This window comes from Salvelinus namaycush, chromosome 29 (assembly GCF_016432855.1).
Source record: "Salvelinus namaycush isolate Seneca chromosome 29, SaNama_1.0, whole genome shotgun sequence".
In the NCBI taxonomy this organism is placed as follows: domain Eukaryota; kingdom Metazoa; phylum Chordata; class Actinopteri; order Salmoniformes; family Salmonidae; genus Salvelinus; species Salvelinus namaycush.
Genome location: NC_052335.1, coordinates 26,558,469 through 26,577,719, shown reverse-complemented (window position 1 = coordinate 26,577,719; position 19,251 = coordinate 26,558,469). Strand labels below are relative to the sequence as shown.

The window sequence follows — 19,251 nt, the reverse complement described above, 5'->3', positions numbered from 1 at the left end:
CAAGCCCTTACCTTCACAGACAGAATAGGCTACGTGGAGGCATCAGCAGCAGATGTGGTGCTCAAGTCGACGCACGTATTATTTTGATTTAAAAAAAATCTAGCACCTCAATGAGTAATAATAACAATAATTGGCAAATCAATAGGGGCATTTCCAGTCAATTATTCTAGCTACCAAATAATGTTGGCCATGCAGTTTATAGCTAGCTAGCTACTTTGTAACAATCGAATGAACACAATGTGTGTCGCGCTAACAAAATAATTCTGAGACCAGTACGGTACATTTGGCAATTTGTTTTTTGGCTACAAAAAAGTAGTCGAACGTTGTGCACAGAACCACAAAGAGCCTAATCGCGAGCCCGGGTCGCTGATGAGAAGCAAACACCATCTGAGAGAGAGAACATGGAATAAACCATGGCCCACAATATAAGCTTTTTTGAAGGTAAGGTGTTACTATATTCACATAATAGCGAAGACAAGGCAATGTCGGTTAGCAATCGCATTCCTAGGTGAATGAGACGCCATCAGATACACTGCACGCGTGTAAATGTGGGTTCAATCATGTTCAGAGCTAGCTAGTTAACTAAAGTTCGTTATGCCTTGCAGACCTAACTACATGTATTCGCATAACTTACAGCTTTTGTGACAGTGCATGGACAAAACGACTTAACTAATATGCACGATTTAAAATTGAATCATTATTAGTAAATTTACTAAACTAGCTAGTAGCTATTGTTGATGCTAGCTAACTTGCCCGTGTAACGTTGGCTATGTCTGGCTATCAGACTAGCCGGTACTAGCTTGTTAGCTGGCCTCATATCGTAGGAAATTGGACACTAATTGACTGATACATTTGCGCAGTATTGTACAGGATTAACGTTAGTTATATAAATATCGATAGCTTGCTGTGGCATGGGGTAAAGTTGTAACGTTACTGTACTTGCGAACGGTCAGACAGCAAGGCCTAGCTAGCTAACGTTAGTTACCTAATTGTTGACGGGCCTTCCTGTCAACTAGTATATACTTTTACAAGTAATTTTTTATTTCATATATAGCTACATAGTTTCAACAGTGGATCAACGTAACGTTATTTGTTGGTTAGCTAGCTACCTATAAACAATATATTCTTTCGGCTTTTTAAGGTAAAGCACAGCCACAGGGCTCTTCATTTCAGGCAACACATAAAGTTAGTAGCTAGCTAGTCTGATGGTGTTTATGTAAATAGCCAACAACCCAGGAAGGACAAAGCATATGCTTTAGCTATATAACACCCATGTTTCTGCATTGTACAGATGCACACGTAACAGTAATGCAATGTCAAAGAAGCTAACGTTAGTTAATTCACAAAAACAAGAAAGGGACTACTTCTGTAGCTAAGCACCATGCCAGTGTGGAATGTGGTGTCTCAGATTCGGTGTGTCCCACAGGGGTGGGGGAGTTCCATAGAACACAACTTCAAACAAGACTAACACATTTTAATATATTTTTTTGTATTAAAGGTGCTGAACAGTTGACCAATTTCCCAAGTAAAAATATCCCGTGAATGACCAAAACATCACCCATATCATTTGTACGCTATTAAAATGCACATAATTGAAGAAATCAAACATGTTCTCTCATCAGAACGTCTGAAAGAACAGCCTGGGTGGGTGGGGAGCTTATAATTCTGAGCTCACCTTGACTGGCAGCTCTTTGAAACACCATTGTGGTCGTTGCCAGGTAACAAGGTAAACAATGGACCACATGTCATTGATGACCAGGTAAACAATGGGCCACATGTTATTCTGAGCCTAAATAGTATGCATCAACCCATTTTTCTCTGTAAAAATGCTCTCATGGTCAACAGAGCTGATCATGGACTATTGGATATCAGACAAACGGCTGCAATACACAATTGCATTGCTATTGTTTTGTAGCTAATTACTGAATACAGTTCACTGATACTAATAATTGTAAAGAAGTAAAGCCTGAGTCACCTTGGAAACTCAGACATAAGATAAATGTACATGAAAACAGCTTACAATAAGTGTACTGGACAATTCATATGTGCCTCTGCATTATAAGTGACAATATGTTCAGAATTGTACACTACAAGACCAAAAGTATGTGGACATGCTCGTTGAACATCTGTCCAAAATCATGGGCATTAATATTGAGTTGGTCCCCCTTTGCTATAACAGCCTCCACTCTTCTGGGAAGGCTTTCCACTAGATGTTGCAACATTGCTGCGGGAACTTGCTTCCATTCAGCCACGAGCATTAGTGAGGTCGGGCACTGATGTTGGGCAATTAGGCCTGGCTCGCAGTTGCTGTTCCAATTCATCCCAAAGGTATTCGATGGGGTTGAGGTCAGGGCTCTGTCCACGCCAGTCAAGTTCTTCCACACTGATCTCGACAAACCATTTCTGTTTGGACCTTGCTTTGTGCACGGGGCATTGTCATGCTGAAACAGGAAAGGGCCTTCCCCAAACTGTTGCCACAAAGTTGGAAGCATAGAATTGTCTAGAATGGCATTGTATGCTGTAGCGTTAAGATTTCCCTTCACTGGAGCTGAGGGGCCTAATCTGAACCATGGAAAAACAGCCCCAGACCATTATTCCTCCTAACCAAACTTTATATTTGGCACTATGCATTGGGGCAAGTAGCGTTCTCCTGGCATCCGCCAAACCTAGATTTGTCCATCGGACTGCCAGATGGTGAAGCGAATCACGCCAGAGAACACATTTCCACTGCTCCAGTCTAATGCCGGCGAGCTTTACACCTCCAGCCGACACTTGGCATTGCGCATGGTGATCTTAGGCTTGTGTTCGGCCATGGAAACCCATTTCTTGAAGCTCCCGACGAACAGTTCTTGTGCTGACTTTGCCTTCAGAGGCAGTTTGGAACTCAGTAGTGAGGGTTGCAACCGAGGATAGACAATTTTTACTCACTTCAGCACTCGGCGGCCCAGTTCTGTGGCCTACCACTCAGCTGTTGTTGCTCCTAGACATTTCCACTTCACAATAACATCACTTACAGTTGTCCTGGGCAGCACTAGCAGGGCCAAAATTTTACAAATTGATTTGTTGGAAAGGTGGCATCCTATGACGGTGCCACTTTGAAGTCACAGCTCTTCAGTAAGGCCATTCTTCTGCCAATGTTTGTTAATAGTGATTGCATGGCTGTGTGCTCGATTTTATACACCTGTCAGCAACGGGTGTGGCAGAAATAGCTGAATCCACTAATTTGAAGGGGTTTCCACATACTTTTGTAAATGTAGCGTATGTATTGATCAGACATACATATTTGATAATTTACAGTAGGCCAGCATAGCCAAAGTATTGATCAACATGAACTGAGAAATAATGGTGAGACATTTAACACCCCAAACATTTGAGCCAGAAGCCTAATACCCAACCGCAGGACCCCATTGCTTCGTACAATTTGTAACGCTCACCTTTCCGTCCAAATGCTTGATAAAAATAAAAGATTTTCATAACGATACAAAGTAACAATGTTAAGTCATCATGTAAAAGTGAATTACTTAGACTTTAGGAAATGCAACCAACTACAGAGATTGATGGAAGGGGAGCGGGAGAGGAGGGGGACCCATGTACCCCGCTTCAATCAAGCAGGATTCAGTCACCCCCAAGATTGAAGCGGGAGACAAATCCAGCTATGGCCTCCTAGTCAGGCCTCTCACACTGGGTATACAGGGGTCCTGGGATGGACAGCTCGCACAGCTTCCCCACATACAGCACTGGATCAAGGGTGACATCCTTAAAGAGGAGATCCAGGAGCCTGTCTACGTAGCCTGTAATGTTTTTGAAAAGGGAAATGTTTGTTAAATGGGTAGTGAATTTAATTTCCTCCATCAAATTTTATTTGTCACATACACATGGTTAGCAGATGTTAATGCGACTGTAGCGAAATGCTTGTGCTTCTAGTTCCGACCATGCAGTAATATCTAACAAGTAATCTAACCTAACAATTTCACAACAACTACCTTATACACACAAGTGTAAAGGAATGAATAAGAATATGTACATAAAAATATATGAATGAGTGATGGCTGAACGGCATAGGCAAGATGCAGTAGATGGTATAGAGTACAGTAAATACATATGAGATGAGTAATGTAAACATTATATAAAGTGGCAGTTTAAAGTGTCTAGTGATACATTTATTACATCAATTTTTCCATTTTAAAGTGGCTAGAGTTGACTGTTTTGAGTTATCATGCTATCAATTCATTGATATAGTGATCTACTCATTCTACAATGTGTTTTTGAAGTACTCAATTGGAAATATGCAATATTTGGTCTTGCACTTTTTTGGGAAACTTTTCAATGTTTGTATTTGTAATTTTTGTGTGCCTGAAATGCTCAATTGATTTGAAATGAATAATGATGACATGCAGTATGTTGGATCTGTCCTCACAGGCTTCACAGCATATCCCTCCTTCTTTGCATCACAGCATTCCTGCTGCGGCGATTGCCTGGGAAGCTGAGCCGACAGAGTAGATTTAGATTTTTTTTAATGGTCTATCATTACAGTTTGATGATAGTGGGAAGACAAAAGGAGATGGAAAGTGAAATAATAGTGTAACGTTAAATTAACACTATGGCATCGAGTCACAACAGTGTGCTTTTTCTGGCGTGCTGGTAGATAGCCTTCTAGCTAAAGGTCACAACACAGATGAAAAGGGGTTTGTTACCAGTATCATTCTGACACATTCTGCTTGAGCTATCATACGGTTTGTAAACAGAGCCATATAACGTGCACGTGATTAGGGTTTTAAGGCTTTGCATATTTAAATGAGTTAAGATTATAAAACGATTATAAAATGTCAGTCTTTAAGTGAAGTTGCAGAAAGCCGGAAGTAATGCGTGCCTCCTGAATCCAACTGGTTGACATGGGGGGGATCAACTTTGTCAATGTACCAGCTGCAGTCATTTTTCATACTTGGGTCAACTTACTATGAACTGGTTTTATCCAAATATCATCCAGTTTGATGAAAAACCTGAACCTTTAACACTTGTAGTCATTACCAATTAGGCTAACTAATAGGCCTAAGTTATTCACTGCCTGTGCAATGTGCAGCAAGGAAGTAGTTGATATGGGGACAGTTTATGCAACCCAAAGGCATGTTGATCAATTAAATTAAATTCTCAATCAATTTTAAAAAAATCATATTTTCTGGTGCTCCTAACTGTTTTAATTTCGAGGTCAGTATGTTGAGATTGATCTGACAGATTCTGAAGGTAGCCTGTCATTCTAGAATCCTCAATGCTCACCGTAACAATTTTCTTCAATTATGAATAACTGTAAGTGCCTATAGTGGGAAGTATCTAGCTGTACCTAACAGACTGGTTTGAGCTGTCTTGTGGCAGGGGGAACAAAGCTGCAGTGACTGTCAGGTAGTCTGAACCACCAAGCCAGACTCAAAGCTCTTACAACTGCTCTACCTATGACTGAGCAGCCTAACTCATTTAGCCTGCTGATGGTGTTGTGAAGAAGGTGGGCTTCTACATGTAGGGTGGAAGCTTTGATTTCATAACACTGTAAGGATAGCCTACGGCATTATGAAATCAGAGCTAGTAGGGTGGAAATGGAAGGAGCTTAATGGACCAGCCATGACTTGAATATCTAGGCTACAGTTGGTTATCTAGGGTACAATTGTAGATATATTTTCTGAACTCTGCTAGTTTTAGGCATGTCCTATATTGTAATGTTAGTCTATACACTTAGTGACACTGTTTTTGACTGTGAAATATAGGCCCTCTGGCAAACTGCCACATCCCCAGCTTCACTACTTATCCTGCTGCTGTGCCAGATAGTGCTGATTTTAAATATTGGACATGGATTTTACTGCAGGGAGAATTATCAATTTAATAATAGCTCAGCTATGGAAAACATTTTAAGTGCCTCAATGGTTTCATACAGGGTAAATCCATATGAATTCAATAACTTTTTGACAACATCCCTTTTGATTTAAACACAACTTTCCATACATGTTTGCACATGGAAGAAGTGGTCAGAAACATTCAGGAGATAGAGGTGCTGAAAGTTGACTCATTTTGCATACCAGACTGAGACTTCCATGTCTTCATCACTGGAAAAGATAAATGGTTGATTTTGATCATTCACAAACTCAGATTGACAAACCTGTTTGTAAGCTTTTTAAATGATATCATTCTCAACTGTCTTTCTTTTCCACCGATGAAGACATAGATGTGGGGTATGCAAAATGGGTCAACTTTGAGCAGCTTTAGCTCTTGAATGTTTTAGCATTAAGGTCCAAAAAGTAACTTAATGGACAAATATGTATTGAAGGTTTTGTTCAAATCAAAAGGGGTGGTATCAAAAAGGGATTGCATTGAAATGAATTTACCCTACAGAGGTAAAATGTCTTTCCTTATCCTCAGACATTGATACGTGGAGGCCTACAATTACGTGATTGCAATAATGACAGGGTGACAACACCGAAAATAAAACACAACTTCTCAAAGCATCATTCATATTGCTTTTCAAGAAAAAACTTTTAAAAAGTGTTTTTATCCAAGCTAGTTATTGTGATTTTCGTGAGATATTACAACTCCACCACGTCTCATTTTCCAGCAGCATATTGCTAAGCCTCTAAGGCTGTTGCAAATGTTTGAGAGTCACCAGGAAATGAGTCTTGTGGGTCAGAGAGAGGGGGAGTAGCTCCTTGGTACCACCTGCTCTGTTCTCCTCTGCATACAGTTTTATTGCAGGCATGAGTTGAGTTTTATTCATCAAAGAACATAGCAGGGATAGTCAGTGTTGACAACTTCACTTTAGACTGAGGCTTAACATCTGATTTATCTAATTAGATCTTAGGATCACACTTGAATCAGGTTGCTCTTTGATGATTTTAATTATACATATGGTGCAAATATGTATGGAAGGTTTTGTTCAAATCAAAAGGGGTGGTATCAAAAAGGGATTGCAACAAGCAATGTTGAAATTATTAGTGAACTCCTGGAAGTACACATGACCATTTCAACTGATGCCTTCATTTGGCCTCGAATAACTGATGTGAGTTGTGGTTTATTATATTCAAGCTCTGGATAGATCACAGGCCAGGCGAGATGGAGGGTACAAGCAGAACTGGAGCTTTTCTCTTTCTGAAGGCAGTGAAGAGCAGAGGAGACACGAGTAAGCACTTCTCTCCCGGACCTCATTTCAGCACTCAGCCCTCGGCATCGCTGCACTGCATCAACTTGACCCCACTGTATCCACCAGACTAAGATAGACCCCAAGTCTCTCTCTCTTCTGTGAATTACTATTCCCACTTGAGAGCCTGCCTGCCTGTCAGCTCAATACACAGACTGACACGCACAGCCACATGTACACACACTCTGCGTACAGAGCCATTGTGTTGAGATAGAAGTGTGTAGACTTTTGTTTTACTCTAGAGCTACAACCTGACAGTGATGTTACTGTAAATCTGCAGAACATGCATCTCATAATCATGATGTTACATACAATGTATTTGTAATCCAATAATGTACTGTATGTAATCCATTAACTGGAATAAGTACCCAGTATGTTTATCCAATGGTTAGGCCTAAGTGGACATAAAACCAAGGCATTATCTAAGCATTCTCTTCCACCCCTTTTCTTGCTCTTCTTTTCTCCTAAGCAGCACATCGGTGGTGACCATGGAGATGGACAGACAGCAGCACTCCTCCCCAGAGGGACAGAAGGTACTGTAGGCTAACTCCTCATCTAGCCCCCCTCCACACAACTCACATTTAGGTCATTGTTATTCTGCCCATCTTGCTCTCCTCTCTCACTATCTCTCTGCCAAAGCGTGTCTGGCTATGCCATCCAGAGGACTCTGTATTTTTACCAACAAAATGGGTCTGTTTTATGCTGCTGCTGGTGAAAAGTTCATGTTGTGACATTTGATGCTTACAGCACTCGGTTATTATACACAGAACATTTCATCTGATGAACTTTATTGTGAATGTGATCTTACTTTAGGCTATTATAACAAAATCTTCAAAACATGTTTCTCTTGAACAGTGAACAAGGACATCAGATCAGTGCTGTTATTGTCATACTCTACAGGGGTGTATCTGTTTTTCATGCAGCGTCACTGACATACAGAATTATCTATGACCTCCCGGGTGGCGCAGTGGTCTAGGGCACTGCATCGCAGTGCTAGCTGCGCCACCAGAGTCTCTGGGTTCGCGCCCAGGCTGGGCTGGGTTCGCACCCAGGCTCTGTCGCAGCCGGCCGCAACCGGGAGGTCCGTGGGGCGACGCACAATTGGCATAGCGTCGTCCGGGTTAGGGAGGGTTTGGCCGGTAGGGATATCCTTGTCTCAGTATGTAAAATGTATGCACTCTACTGTAAGTCGCTCTGGATAAGAGCGTCTGCTAAATGACTAAAATGTAAATGTAAAAAAAATATGTACTCCGCAGAAATGCCCTGCAACCTGTCACCAGATCCTGTGTTAATTACCTTCTCTGTTCTCTACTCTCAATCTCTCTCCCCACACCAGTCCCCCGCTCTTAGGCATTTCTCTTCTGCGGATCCCCTAAAAACATATGAAAACAGACCAAATACAAATAATCACATACGGGCTCTAAACAAACCAGGAAGGGACAAGAGGCTAAGGTATGACATATCACTGTTGCAAGTATCTCTTCAGTTCAAGTTGGAATGTTTTGCTGACAACTGCAAATATCACAATGAACCATTACAACCTGTGTTTAGCAAAACCCTAATGTCCTTCCTCTGCTTCCTCTACAACAGTGACCTCCCAAACATGGTAGCAACAACGTCACCGATGCCTAACAGAACTGACTATTTAATAGTCAGCCCAACACCGTCTCAAGGAGTTGTTCTACAGGGGAGACCCTTTCAACACACCCACAATGTTCCTGCTGCAATGAGGAAACCTGTCCAAAGGTATGAGTCCTTACTGAAGTCACACTGGTCGTACTAACATAGCATTGATAGCAACCGAATGGTTTCATTTGACAAAATGCTTTCTTTCTCAAAGTAGTTGGTAGTGCTGGATCTCTAATCAGTCGAAGAGACATGTTACTCACTTTATTTAGGCGATCTGATCAATTAATTTTGGTGAATTGACATCAAGTCGAAAGTGCAACCCATTTAATAATTGTGATAGACTATTACTGCGTTGGACTTGATTGTATTGGTTAAGTTATGTAGTAGGTAGTTTAGTGTTAGCACACAGTTAAGCCGGGTGTACACAAAATAAATTTGGCCCCGATTTACTTGTCTCAGACAAGTTTTTGAAATCCGAGACAAAATCCCCATGTTGTTGTCCAATCGGGGCGCGGCCGTCAGTTACGCTCATGTGAGCGGGTCAGAGACGCAGTTTGAGGACTGTCGATCTCGTCTTTGAGCAGTCCCAGACGTCCCGATATTTTCAGACTTTTGATTTTATCGGCACAAAATCTGCAATGCTTTTGTAGTATGAGATGTGCAACGACAAGTTTTGAGAACAGTGATCAACAATAGCAAATAAGAGCTCGCCAGAGAAGAACCCAGTGAAATGATGACGTTGTTTCGCATCACCCAGAATGTGTAGACTCGAGCAGGAGCCATGACTACTACTAGTATGCGTTTGTACTTGCCTTATAACAAAAGTGTCAAATCGTTACAGCTCTGAAGTTCACAAGCAATGTTATTCAATTCAAAATGTTGGCTAGATATTTCAACTTTGTAGGGCAAGCGTGAATGTCTGACTGAAAACGTTTGAGGCTGCTTTGAGCCACAGCTCATTCTAGCTACACTAAATGTAAACACGTTGTTTTTGCGATACAGCGTGGTATGGAGAATCCTCACGACCAAGTGAAGAATCTTGTCAAATCAAATGTTAGTGGTTGCATACACATATATAGCAGATGCTTTTGTGGGTGTAGCGAAATGCTTGTGTTCCTAGCTCCAGCAGTGCAGTAATATCTAACAATACACACAATACCCCATAATAACAAAGTGAAAACAGGTTTTTAGAAAAACAGATACCTTATTTACATAAGTATTCAGACCCTTTGCTATGAGACTTGAAATTGAGCTCCGGTGCATCCTGTTTCCATTGATCATTCTTGAGCTGTTTCTAAAACTTGATTGGAGTCCACCTGTGGTAAATTCAAATGATTGGACATGATTTTGTAAAGGTATACACCTGTCTATATAAGGTCCCACAGTTGACAGTGCATGTCAGCGCAACAACCAAGCCATGAGGTCGAAGGAATTGTCTGTAGAGCTCCGAGACAGGATTGTGTTGAGGCACAGATCTGGGGAAGGGTACCAAAACATTTCTGCAGCATTGAAGGTCCCCAAAAACACAGTGGCTTCCATAATTCTTAAATGGAAGAAGTTTGGAACCACCAAGACTCTTCCTAGAGCTGGCCGCCCGGCCAAACTGAGCAGTCAGGGGAGAAGGGCCTTGGTCAGGGAGGTGACCAAGTCCCCGATGGTCATTCTGACAGAGCACCAGAGTTCCTCTGTGGAGATAGGAGAATCCAGTGGCTTCCAGGACAACATCTCTGCAGCACTCCACCAATCAGGCCTTTATGGTAGAGTGGCCAGACGGAAGCCACTCCTCAGACCATGAGAAACAAGATTCTCTGGTCTGATGAAACCAAGATTGAACTCTTTGGCCTGAATGCCAAGTGTCACGTCTGGAAGAAACCTGGCACCATCCATACGTTGAAGCATGGTGGTGGCAGCATCATGCTGTGGGTATGTTTTTCAGCGGCAGGGACTGAAAGACTAGTCAGGATCGAGGGGATGAAAACCTTCTCCAGAGCGCTCAGGACCTCAGACTGGGGCGACGGTTCACCTTCCAACAGGACATCGACCCTAAGCACACCGCCAGGAGAACGCAGGAGTGGCTTCTGGACAAGTCTCTGAATGTCCAGGAGTGGCCACCCAGAGCCCAGACTTGAACCTGATCGAACATCTCTGGAGAGACCTTTAAATAGCTGTGCAGCGACACTCCCCATCCAACCTGACAGCTTGAGAGGATCTGCAGAGAAGAATGGGAGAAACTCTCCAAATACAGGTGTGCCAAGCACACCTAGTAGAATCATACCCAAGAAGACCCGAGGCTGTAGTCGCTGACAAAGGGGCTTCAACAAAGTACTGAGTAAAGGGTGTGAATATTTATGTAAATGTTGTATTTCAACTCAAATTTATTTATAAAGCCCTTCTTACATCAGCTGATATCTCAAAGTGCTGTACAGAAATCCAGCCTAAAACCCCAAACAACAAGCTATGCAGGTGTAGAAGCACGGTGGCTAGGAAAAACTCCCTAGAAAGGCCAGAACCTAGGAAGAAACCTAGAGAGGAACCAGGCTATGAGGGGTGGCCAGTTGTCTTCTGGCTGTGCCGGGTGGAGATTATAACAGAACTATGCCAAGATGTTCAAATGTTCGTAGATGACCAGCAGGGTCAAATAATACTCACAGTGGTTGTCGAGGGTGCAACAGGTCAGCACCTCAGGAGTAAATGTCAGTTGGCTTTTCATAGCCGATCATTGAGAGTATCTCTACCGCTCCTGCTGTCTCTAGAGAGTTGAAAACAGCAGGTCTGGGACTGGTAGCACGTCCAGTGAACAGGTCAGGGTTCCATAGCCGCAGGCAGAACAGTTGAAACTGGAGCAGCAGCACGGGCAGGTGGACTGGGGACAGCAAGGAGTCATCAGGCCAGGTAGTCCTGAGGCATGGTCCTAGGGCTCAGGTCCTCCGAGAGAGAATTAGAGAGAGCATACTTAAATTCACACAGGACACCGGATAAGACAGGAGAAATACTCCAGATATAACAGACTGACCCTAGCCCCCCGACACATAAACTACTGCAGCATAATTACTGGAGGCTGAGACAGGAGGAGTCGGGAGACACTGTGGCCCCATCCGATGATACCCCCGGGCAGGGCCAAACAGGCAGGATATAACCCCACCCACTTTGCCAAAGCACAGCCCCCACACCACTATTTCCATTTTTTAAAATTTGTAATGCATTACTAAAAACCTCTTTTGCTTTGCAACTATGGGGTATTGTGTGTAGATTGATGGAGGGGGGAAACGATTTAGTCCATTTTAGAATAAGGCTGTAACGTAACAAATTGTGTAAAAGTCAAGGGGTCTGAATATTTCCCGAATGCACTATATATACTGTGGGGAGAAAAATAATTTGATACACTGCCGATTTTGCAGAAAATCCAGAAAATCACATTGTATGATTTTTAAGTAATTAATTTGCATTTTATTGCATGACATAAGTATTTGATAAAGCAGAACTTAATATTTGGTACAGAAACCTTTGTTTGCAATTACAGAGATCATACGTTTCCTGTAGTTCTTGACCAGGTTTGCACACACTGCAGCAGGGATTTTGGCCCACTCCTCCATTCAGATCCTTCAGGTTTCGGGGCTGTCGCTGGGCAATACGGACTTTCAGCTCCCTCCAGAGATCTTCTATTGGGTTCAGGTCTGGAGACTGGCTAGGCCACTCCAGGACCTTGAGATGCTTCTTACGGAGCCACTCCTTAGTTGCCCTGGCTGTGTGTTTCGGGTCGTTGTCATGCTGGAAGACCCAGCCACGACCCATCTTCAACGCTCTTACTGAGGGAAGGAGGTTGTTGGCCAAGATCTCGCGATACATGGCCCCATCCATCCTCTCCTCAATACGGTGCAGTCGTCCTGTCCCCTTTGCAGAAAAGCATCCCCAAAGAATGATGTTTCCACCTCCATGCTTCACGGTTGGGATGGTGTTCTTGGGATTGTACTCATCCTTCTTCTTCCTCCAAACACGGCGAGTGGAGTTTAGACCAAAAAGCTCTATTTTTGTCTCATCAGACCACATGACCTTCTCCCATTCCTCCTCTGGATCATCCAGATGGTCATTGGCAAACTTCAGACGGGCCTGGACATGCGCTGGCTTGAGCAGGGGGACCTTGCCTGCGCTGCAGGATTTTAATCCATGACGGCGTAGTGTGTTACTAATGGTTTTCTTTGAGACTGTGGTCCCAGCTCTCTTCAGGTCATTGACCAGGTCCTGCCGTGTAGTTCTGGGCTGATCCCTCACCTTCCTCATGATCATTGATGCCCCACGAGGTGAGATCTTGCATGGAGCCCCAGACCGAGGGTTATTGACCGTCATCTTGAACTTCTTCCATTTTCTAATAATTGCGCCAACAGTTGTTGCCTTCTCACCAAGCTGCTTGCCTATTGTCCTGTAGCCCATCCCAGCCTTGTGCAGGTCTACAATTTTATCCCTGATGTCCTTACACAGCTCTCTGGTCTTGGCCATTGTGGAGAGGTTGGAGTCTTTGATTGAGTGTGTGGACAGGTGTCTTTTATACAGGTAACGAGTTCAAACAGGTGCAGTTAATACAGGTAATGAGTGGAGAACAGGAGGGCTTCTTAAAGAAAAATTAACAGGTCTGTGAGTCGGAATTCTTACTGGTTGGTAGGTGATCAAATACTTATGTCATGCAATAAAATGCAAATGAATTACTTAAAAATCATACAATGTGATTTTCTGGATTTTTGTTTTAGATTCCGTCTCTCACAGTTGAAGTGTACCTATGATAAAAAATTACAGACCTCTACATGCTTTGTAAGTAGGAAACACTGCCGATTTTGCAGGTTATCAAATACTTGTTCTCCCCACTGTATGTAAATGTGATCGAATGTATAGACATTATGGACAGTATGTGGATAGAATATATAGTATATCTGAAGAATACGTGTATAGAATATGTACAGCAATAGTTAAATAGGATGGGCCTTGACTAGAATACAGTATATACATATGACGTGGATAAAACAGTGTGTTAAAGTGACCAGTGTTCCATGACTGTGTACGTAGGGAAATGGGGATACCTAGTCAGTTGTGCAGGGTAGATTAACTGGGTGGTGGCTGGCTAATGACAGCGACTAAATTTCAGGGCAGGGTACCGGCTAGTGTTGACTATTTAACAGTCTGATGGCCTTGAGATAGAAGATGTTTTTCAGTCTCCGGGTCCCAGCTTTGGTTCACCTGTACTGACCTCGCCATCTCGAAGGTAGCATGGTGAACAGGCCACGCCCCGGGTGGCTGAGGTCCTTGTTGTTTTTCTTGGCCTTCCTGTTACACCGGGTGCTGTAGATGTTCTGGAGGGCAGGCAGTGTGGCCCTGGTGATGTTGGGCAGACCGCACCACCCTCTGGAGAGCCCTGCGGTTGCATTCTGTGCAGTTGGTGAAACAGCCCGACCATGATGCTCTCAATAGTGCATCTTTAGAAGTTAGTGAGGGTTTTAGGGGCCAAGCCAAATGTCTTCAACCATCCTCTGCTGTCTCCTGAAGTCCACGATCAGCTCCTTGGTTTTGTTTAAATTGAGGGAGAGGTTATTTTCCTGGTATCACTCCGCCAGGGCCCTTACCTCCTCCCTGTAGGCTGTCTCGTCGTGGTTGATAATCACTGTTGTTGTCTGCAAACTTGATGATTAAGTTGGAGACGGGCGTGGAGGATCAGCGTAGTGGAGGTGTTGTTGCCTAACTTTACCACGTGGGGGTATCCCGTCGGGAAGTCCAGATCCAGGGCCCCAAGCTTAATGATGAGCTTAGAGGGTACTATGTATTGTGTGACCCAAGTCTGTGCCACATTGTTTAGTTTGTTGTTGTTTAATGTGAGAGTCAGGATTTTGAAAGTTGTGTAGTGTACACCCGGCTTTTGGCAATACTCTACCAGGATACACTTCAACACACCCTCCCCCAGGTGGCAGCACCAACCAGATTACAGACTAGGTAGCTAGGCCTAAGACCCCTAGACATAACGAGTGCAGCAAAATCAGTTGGTTTGTTATTAGTTTCGTAACAGCAAGACTAGACTTGCTCTCTTCATTTTCCTTTCTAAAGCAACCTTGACCTAAAAGAAAGGGAAGACATTGCACCCTGTATACATTATATGCTTAGCCATGCTTTGTGCTGTAATACATTGTAGTGATCTGAACTTTGTCCTGTTCCAACATTGTATTTTGTTCCATCTCATGCTGTAGTCAAAGCAGTGGTGCCTGTGGCCATGTGCGTTTATACTAACTAACTACCTTAATAACCTGCATCCATCCACCTTTGGTCTGGTTCTGTAGGGCAGCACTGCTAGCATGGATACCCCACGTGTTGTTTCCTCATATTAGATCATTTCCCCCGCCAACCTCTTCAATTGCATAACTTGTTTATCTCCAAATTTGAGTTATTGATTTGTTTACCTCATTATGGTTGTTGACAAGTAAACAAAAAGGCTTTGTTTTGAATGACTTCTGACCAGACTGCCATTGTTTCCTCAGAAGAGACTCCAGCACCACTCAACAGCAGATCCAAGCAGCAGAAGTAGAGAGTATCATTCTCACCTGTCCAGAGAGCCCAGGTAAAATGAGACACACACTGCCATTACATTCACTGTACTGATATAATAACAGTAGCATGTTATATGTGGAGGCAGTGTACTACTAAGACAGTGTGGGTAAATGCTGCTTTCAGGATGTGATGTGGGACGGTAAGTGGTGGTGGGGGATGGAGGACGGTGTGTGCAGTCTCAATCTGAGGCAGTCTCAAACCATGCTTTCCTATGTGGACACAGTGTGCTGTACTAAGATGGTGCGGTTAAATGCTAGTATTAGGATGTAATGTGGGACTTGGTGGTAGAGGGAATAGTGGACGGTGTCTTGCTGGGAAGTCTGTCTCTAGCAGTGAAATCCTTTGCGGAGTGGTGCCTGGAGGGCAGTAGATCTGGGCTGAGCCTCCTGTCTGTCTGCCTAAGGGGGATTGCATCAGGCCTCGCAGATTAATCCGCCCGCAAAGCTCCTCTGAGAGGAAGGAGTGAGAGCGAGTGAGTCTGGCTGCCACAGATGAGCATGGAGAGGACAGTAGCACACACAGGCAGTCAGGCTAGTAAAGCACACTGTGACCCAGCCAGCTGACTCCGGCACAGACAAATATGACAGTATACAGTAATGATGATGATCACCTGGTGCAGCAAGGTGACCTTGAAACACTGGAAAACTGCACCTGTGTGAAACTTCCCCAAGGCCAACTTTCTCCACTCTGATATTTTGTTGTTTGTCTTGAAGATGAGGCTGGTTCTCAACACGATCAGTCGTTACTGTACATGACAGATGAATGTTTCCTTTCCATGTTGTCTTTTATTCCCTTTTAAGCCAACGACAACTTGAACATCAAAGAGCACAGTCGGAGACCCTCGCTGGAGGGCTGTTGTAGCTTTCCCTCGCAGGTTCAGACAGTGGAGGTAAGAGCAGTATGCACTCACGTCGTCATCTGGGTCCGTATTCATAAAACATCTTGTTGTATGAGTGCTGATCTAGGACCAGTTTAGCCTTTTACACCATAATGGATATGTTTATATGGCCATGGGGGACCTGATCCTAGGTCAGCACTCCTACTCTGAGACGCTTTATGGATATGCCAGGTCCTGAAGTTAAAAAGGACCTGTGCTGGCTGGATGAGTCTAGGATCATTACTGGTTAGTGTTTACCATTATGGAGCCTTTTCTATGAGGACTGTGACCGTGCTGGACTGTAGTTACTGCTACTCCCCTCTGGGCCTCTCTCTCGCTCTCTGATCTCCCCTCTGGGCCTCTCTCTTGCTCTCTGGTCTCTGATCTCCCCTCTGGGCCACTCTCTCGCATCTCCCCTCTGGGCCTCGCTCTCTCTTGCTCTCTCTCTGATCTCGCTAGTCCACTATCAAACCATCCAGCATGTTCCTTCCTGTCCGAGTCATACCTATTAATGTTGTGGCTAGAGATCATATATATATATATATAACTGAATAGTAAGAAGCATCTTGTTTATAATTTCTACCTCCGCTGTCCATTTCAACCAAAAAGAGCTGAGCGGTTTTAAGACGATACCCCTGACCGATTTTAGCAATGATGTTGACAGAAGATACAAATAATTTAAGTGTAGCCTACCTGCTGTTGAAATGAAATTGTCTTTGCCTTGTCTGCAGCCCCTAAATCCAGAAAGGAACCACACAGTGTGTGAGAAGTGTAGCAAATCCAGTGAAAGCCACAGCACGTGTGAACACTGTGGAAACTCCTTGGTGCCGGAGGTTCCCCACCTCTACCACCCCCCAGCAGCCCAGCCTATGTCCCCCACGCCCAGACCCCCCATTCGACCTCACCCACAGCACACCCACCACCATCAACACCCCTCCCCAGGACCAAACAGTCGACAGCTGACCAAGAACAGCTTCTACGGTTCGTCCTCGACCATGAGGGCGCTGCCGCTGCGTGTGGACACCGTGATGAACCCGCCCATTCCGGTACGCATCACCACCCGGGCCGGCCTGCCGCTGCCACACAACGGGAGACCCGCGGGGGTGGGGTTGGTGGGGAGCTGCTGCGCCGGGAAAGTCGCCGGCAACAAAGGCAGGAGGACGGCGGCCGCCAAGCAGCACGAGCTCAACGACCCCAGTAAGTCCACGGTCCAGGTATGCATCCCAAATTGCACCATATTCCATTTAGTGCTCTGGTCAAAAGTAGTGCACTATGTAGGGAATAGGGTGTCATTTGGGATACACACCTGGCCTGCTCAGTACTCACTCTTCACCTGCCTGTGTGCTGGTTAGTCTCAGGGTTTACTGCGGGCAGGCGTTTGTCTCTGTGAGAGGTAGTACACTACAGAAATGGTTCATTTCAACCAACTGCACAGGACGTTCTCTGTAACCAACCACACAGCTCAAAACCTCTAGCACCTGTCTGTACATCTTACCTCTCTCTGTCAGAACTGTTAGCAAACGAAGGCCACATTTCAGGATGTAAATCCCATCTTGTTGAAATAATTTATTCAGCTGTGTTGCGTCTGGAAATGACGACTCTGTTTGTGTTCCAGTCGTGCTGTCCAGTGACGAGGATGAGGCGGACAACGCCAGCACGGGCAGCGTAAACAGGCTGGACAGCGTTTCCCCTCGGCCCGCTGACTCAGCCCACTCCTCACCGGCGCCCTCCGGAGGCAGAGTGGAGGCGGCAGTGAAGAGTAGCACAGGAGGGGAGCAGGAGGAGATCACTTCTGACTTCTTCTCCGACGTCGACAGCAGAATTTCACTACCCAGAAGGAACCGCATGAAAGATCAGGTATGTCGTCTTTTAACATAAACTCAGCGAGAAAAGAAATGTCCCTTTTCAAAAAAAAATCCAAATAACTTCACAGATCTTCATTGTAAAGGGTTTAAACATTGTTTCCCATGCTTGTTCCATGAACCATAAACAATTAATGAACATGCACTTGTGGAACGGTCGTTAAGACACTAACAGCTTGCAGACGGTAGGCAATTAAGGTCACAGTTATAAAAACTTAGGACACTAAAGCGGCCTTTCTACTGACTCTGAAAACACCAAAAGAAAGATGCCCAGGGTCCCTGCTCATCTGTGTGAACGTGCCTTAGGCATGCTGCAAAGAGGCATGAGGACTGCAGATGTGTCCAGGGCAATAAATTGCAATGTCCGTACTGTGAGACGCCTAAGACAGCGCTACAGGACGGACAGCTGATCGTCCTCACAGTGGCAGACCACGTGTAACAACACCTGCACAGGATCGGTACATCCAAACATCACACCTGCAGGACAGGTACAGGATTTTAACAACAACTGCCCGAGTTACACCAGGAACGCACAATCCCTCCATCAGTGCTCAGACTGTCCTCAATAGGCTGAGAGAGGCTGGACCTGAGGGCTTGTAGGCCTGTTGTAAGGTAGGTCCTCATCGGCAACAACGTCATCTATGGGCACAAATCCACCGTCGCTGGACCAGACAAGACTGGCAAAAAATGCTCTTCACTGACGAGTTGTGGTTTTGTCTCACCAGGGGTGATGGTCGGATTTGCGTTTATCGTCGAAAGGAATGAGCGTTACACCGAGGCCTGTACTCTGTACTCAGTACTTAATGCAGCTGGTGGCCACACCAGATACTGACTGTTACCTTTGATTTTGACCCCCCCCCTTTGTTCAGAGACACATTATTCAATTTCCGTTAGTCACATGTCTGTGGAACTTGTTCAGTTTATGCCTCAGTTGTTGAATCTTATGTTCATACAAATATTTATACATGTTAAGTTTGCTGAAAATCAACACAGTTGACAGTGAGAGGACGTTTCTTTTTTTGCTGAGTTTATATTTTTAATTATTTTTCATTTTATTTAGACCAGGATAGCATGACGTGAGTAGGGTCGGCCAGGAGTCCTACCCATGCTGGGGTGGTGTATAG

At 44.4% G+C, this 19,251-nt stretch overlaps 1 protein-coding gene across 3 annotated transcripts in view; it reads left to right on the top strand.

Annotated features, from left to right (window-relative positions):
* The first annotated feature begins 226 nt into the window (after nt 1–226).
* Nucleotides 227–19,251, top strand: part of LOC120024317 (sentrin-specific protease 6-like) — a 34,107-nt gene continuing 15,082 nt past the window's right edge. Inside the window, exons 1-9 of one of the 3 annotated variants that reach the window (XM_038968534.1) lie at nt 227–441; nt 7,066–7,159; nt 7,650–7,710; nt 8,514–8,629; nt 8,768–8,923; nt 15,319–15,398; nt 16,189–16,277; nt 16,997–17,462; nt 17,881–18,122. In XM_038968534.1, the coding sequence (XP_038824462.1) occupies nt 414–441; nt 7,066–7,159; nt 7,650–7,710; nt 8,514–8,629; nt 8,768–8,923; nt 15,319–15,398; nt 16,189–16,277; nt 16,997–17,462; nt 17,881–18,122 (1,332 nt within the window). In that variant the 5' untranslated portion in view covers nt 227–413. Of the gene's footprint in view, nt 442–7,065; nt 7,160–7,646; nt 7,711–8,513; nt 8,630–8,767; nt 8,924–15,318; nt 15,399–16,188; nt 16,278–16,996; nt 17,463–17,880; nt 18,123–19,251 lie in introns of all 3 variants that reach the window. The other 2 variants (XM_038968535.1, XM_038968536.1) reach the window with 2 other exon arrangements.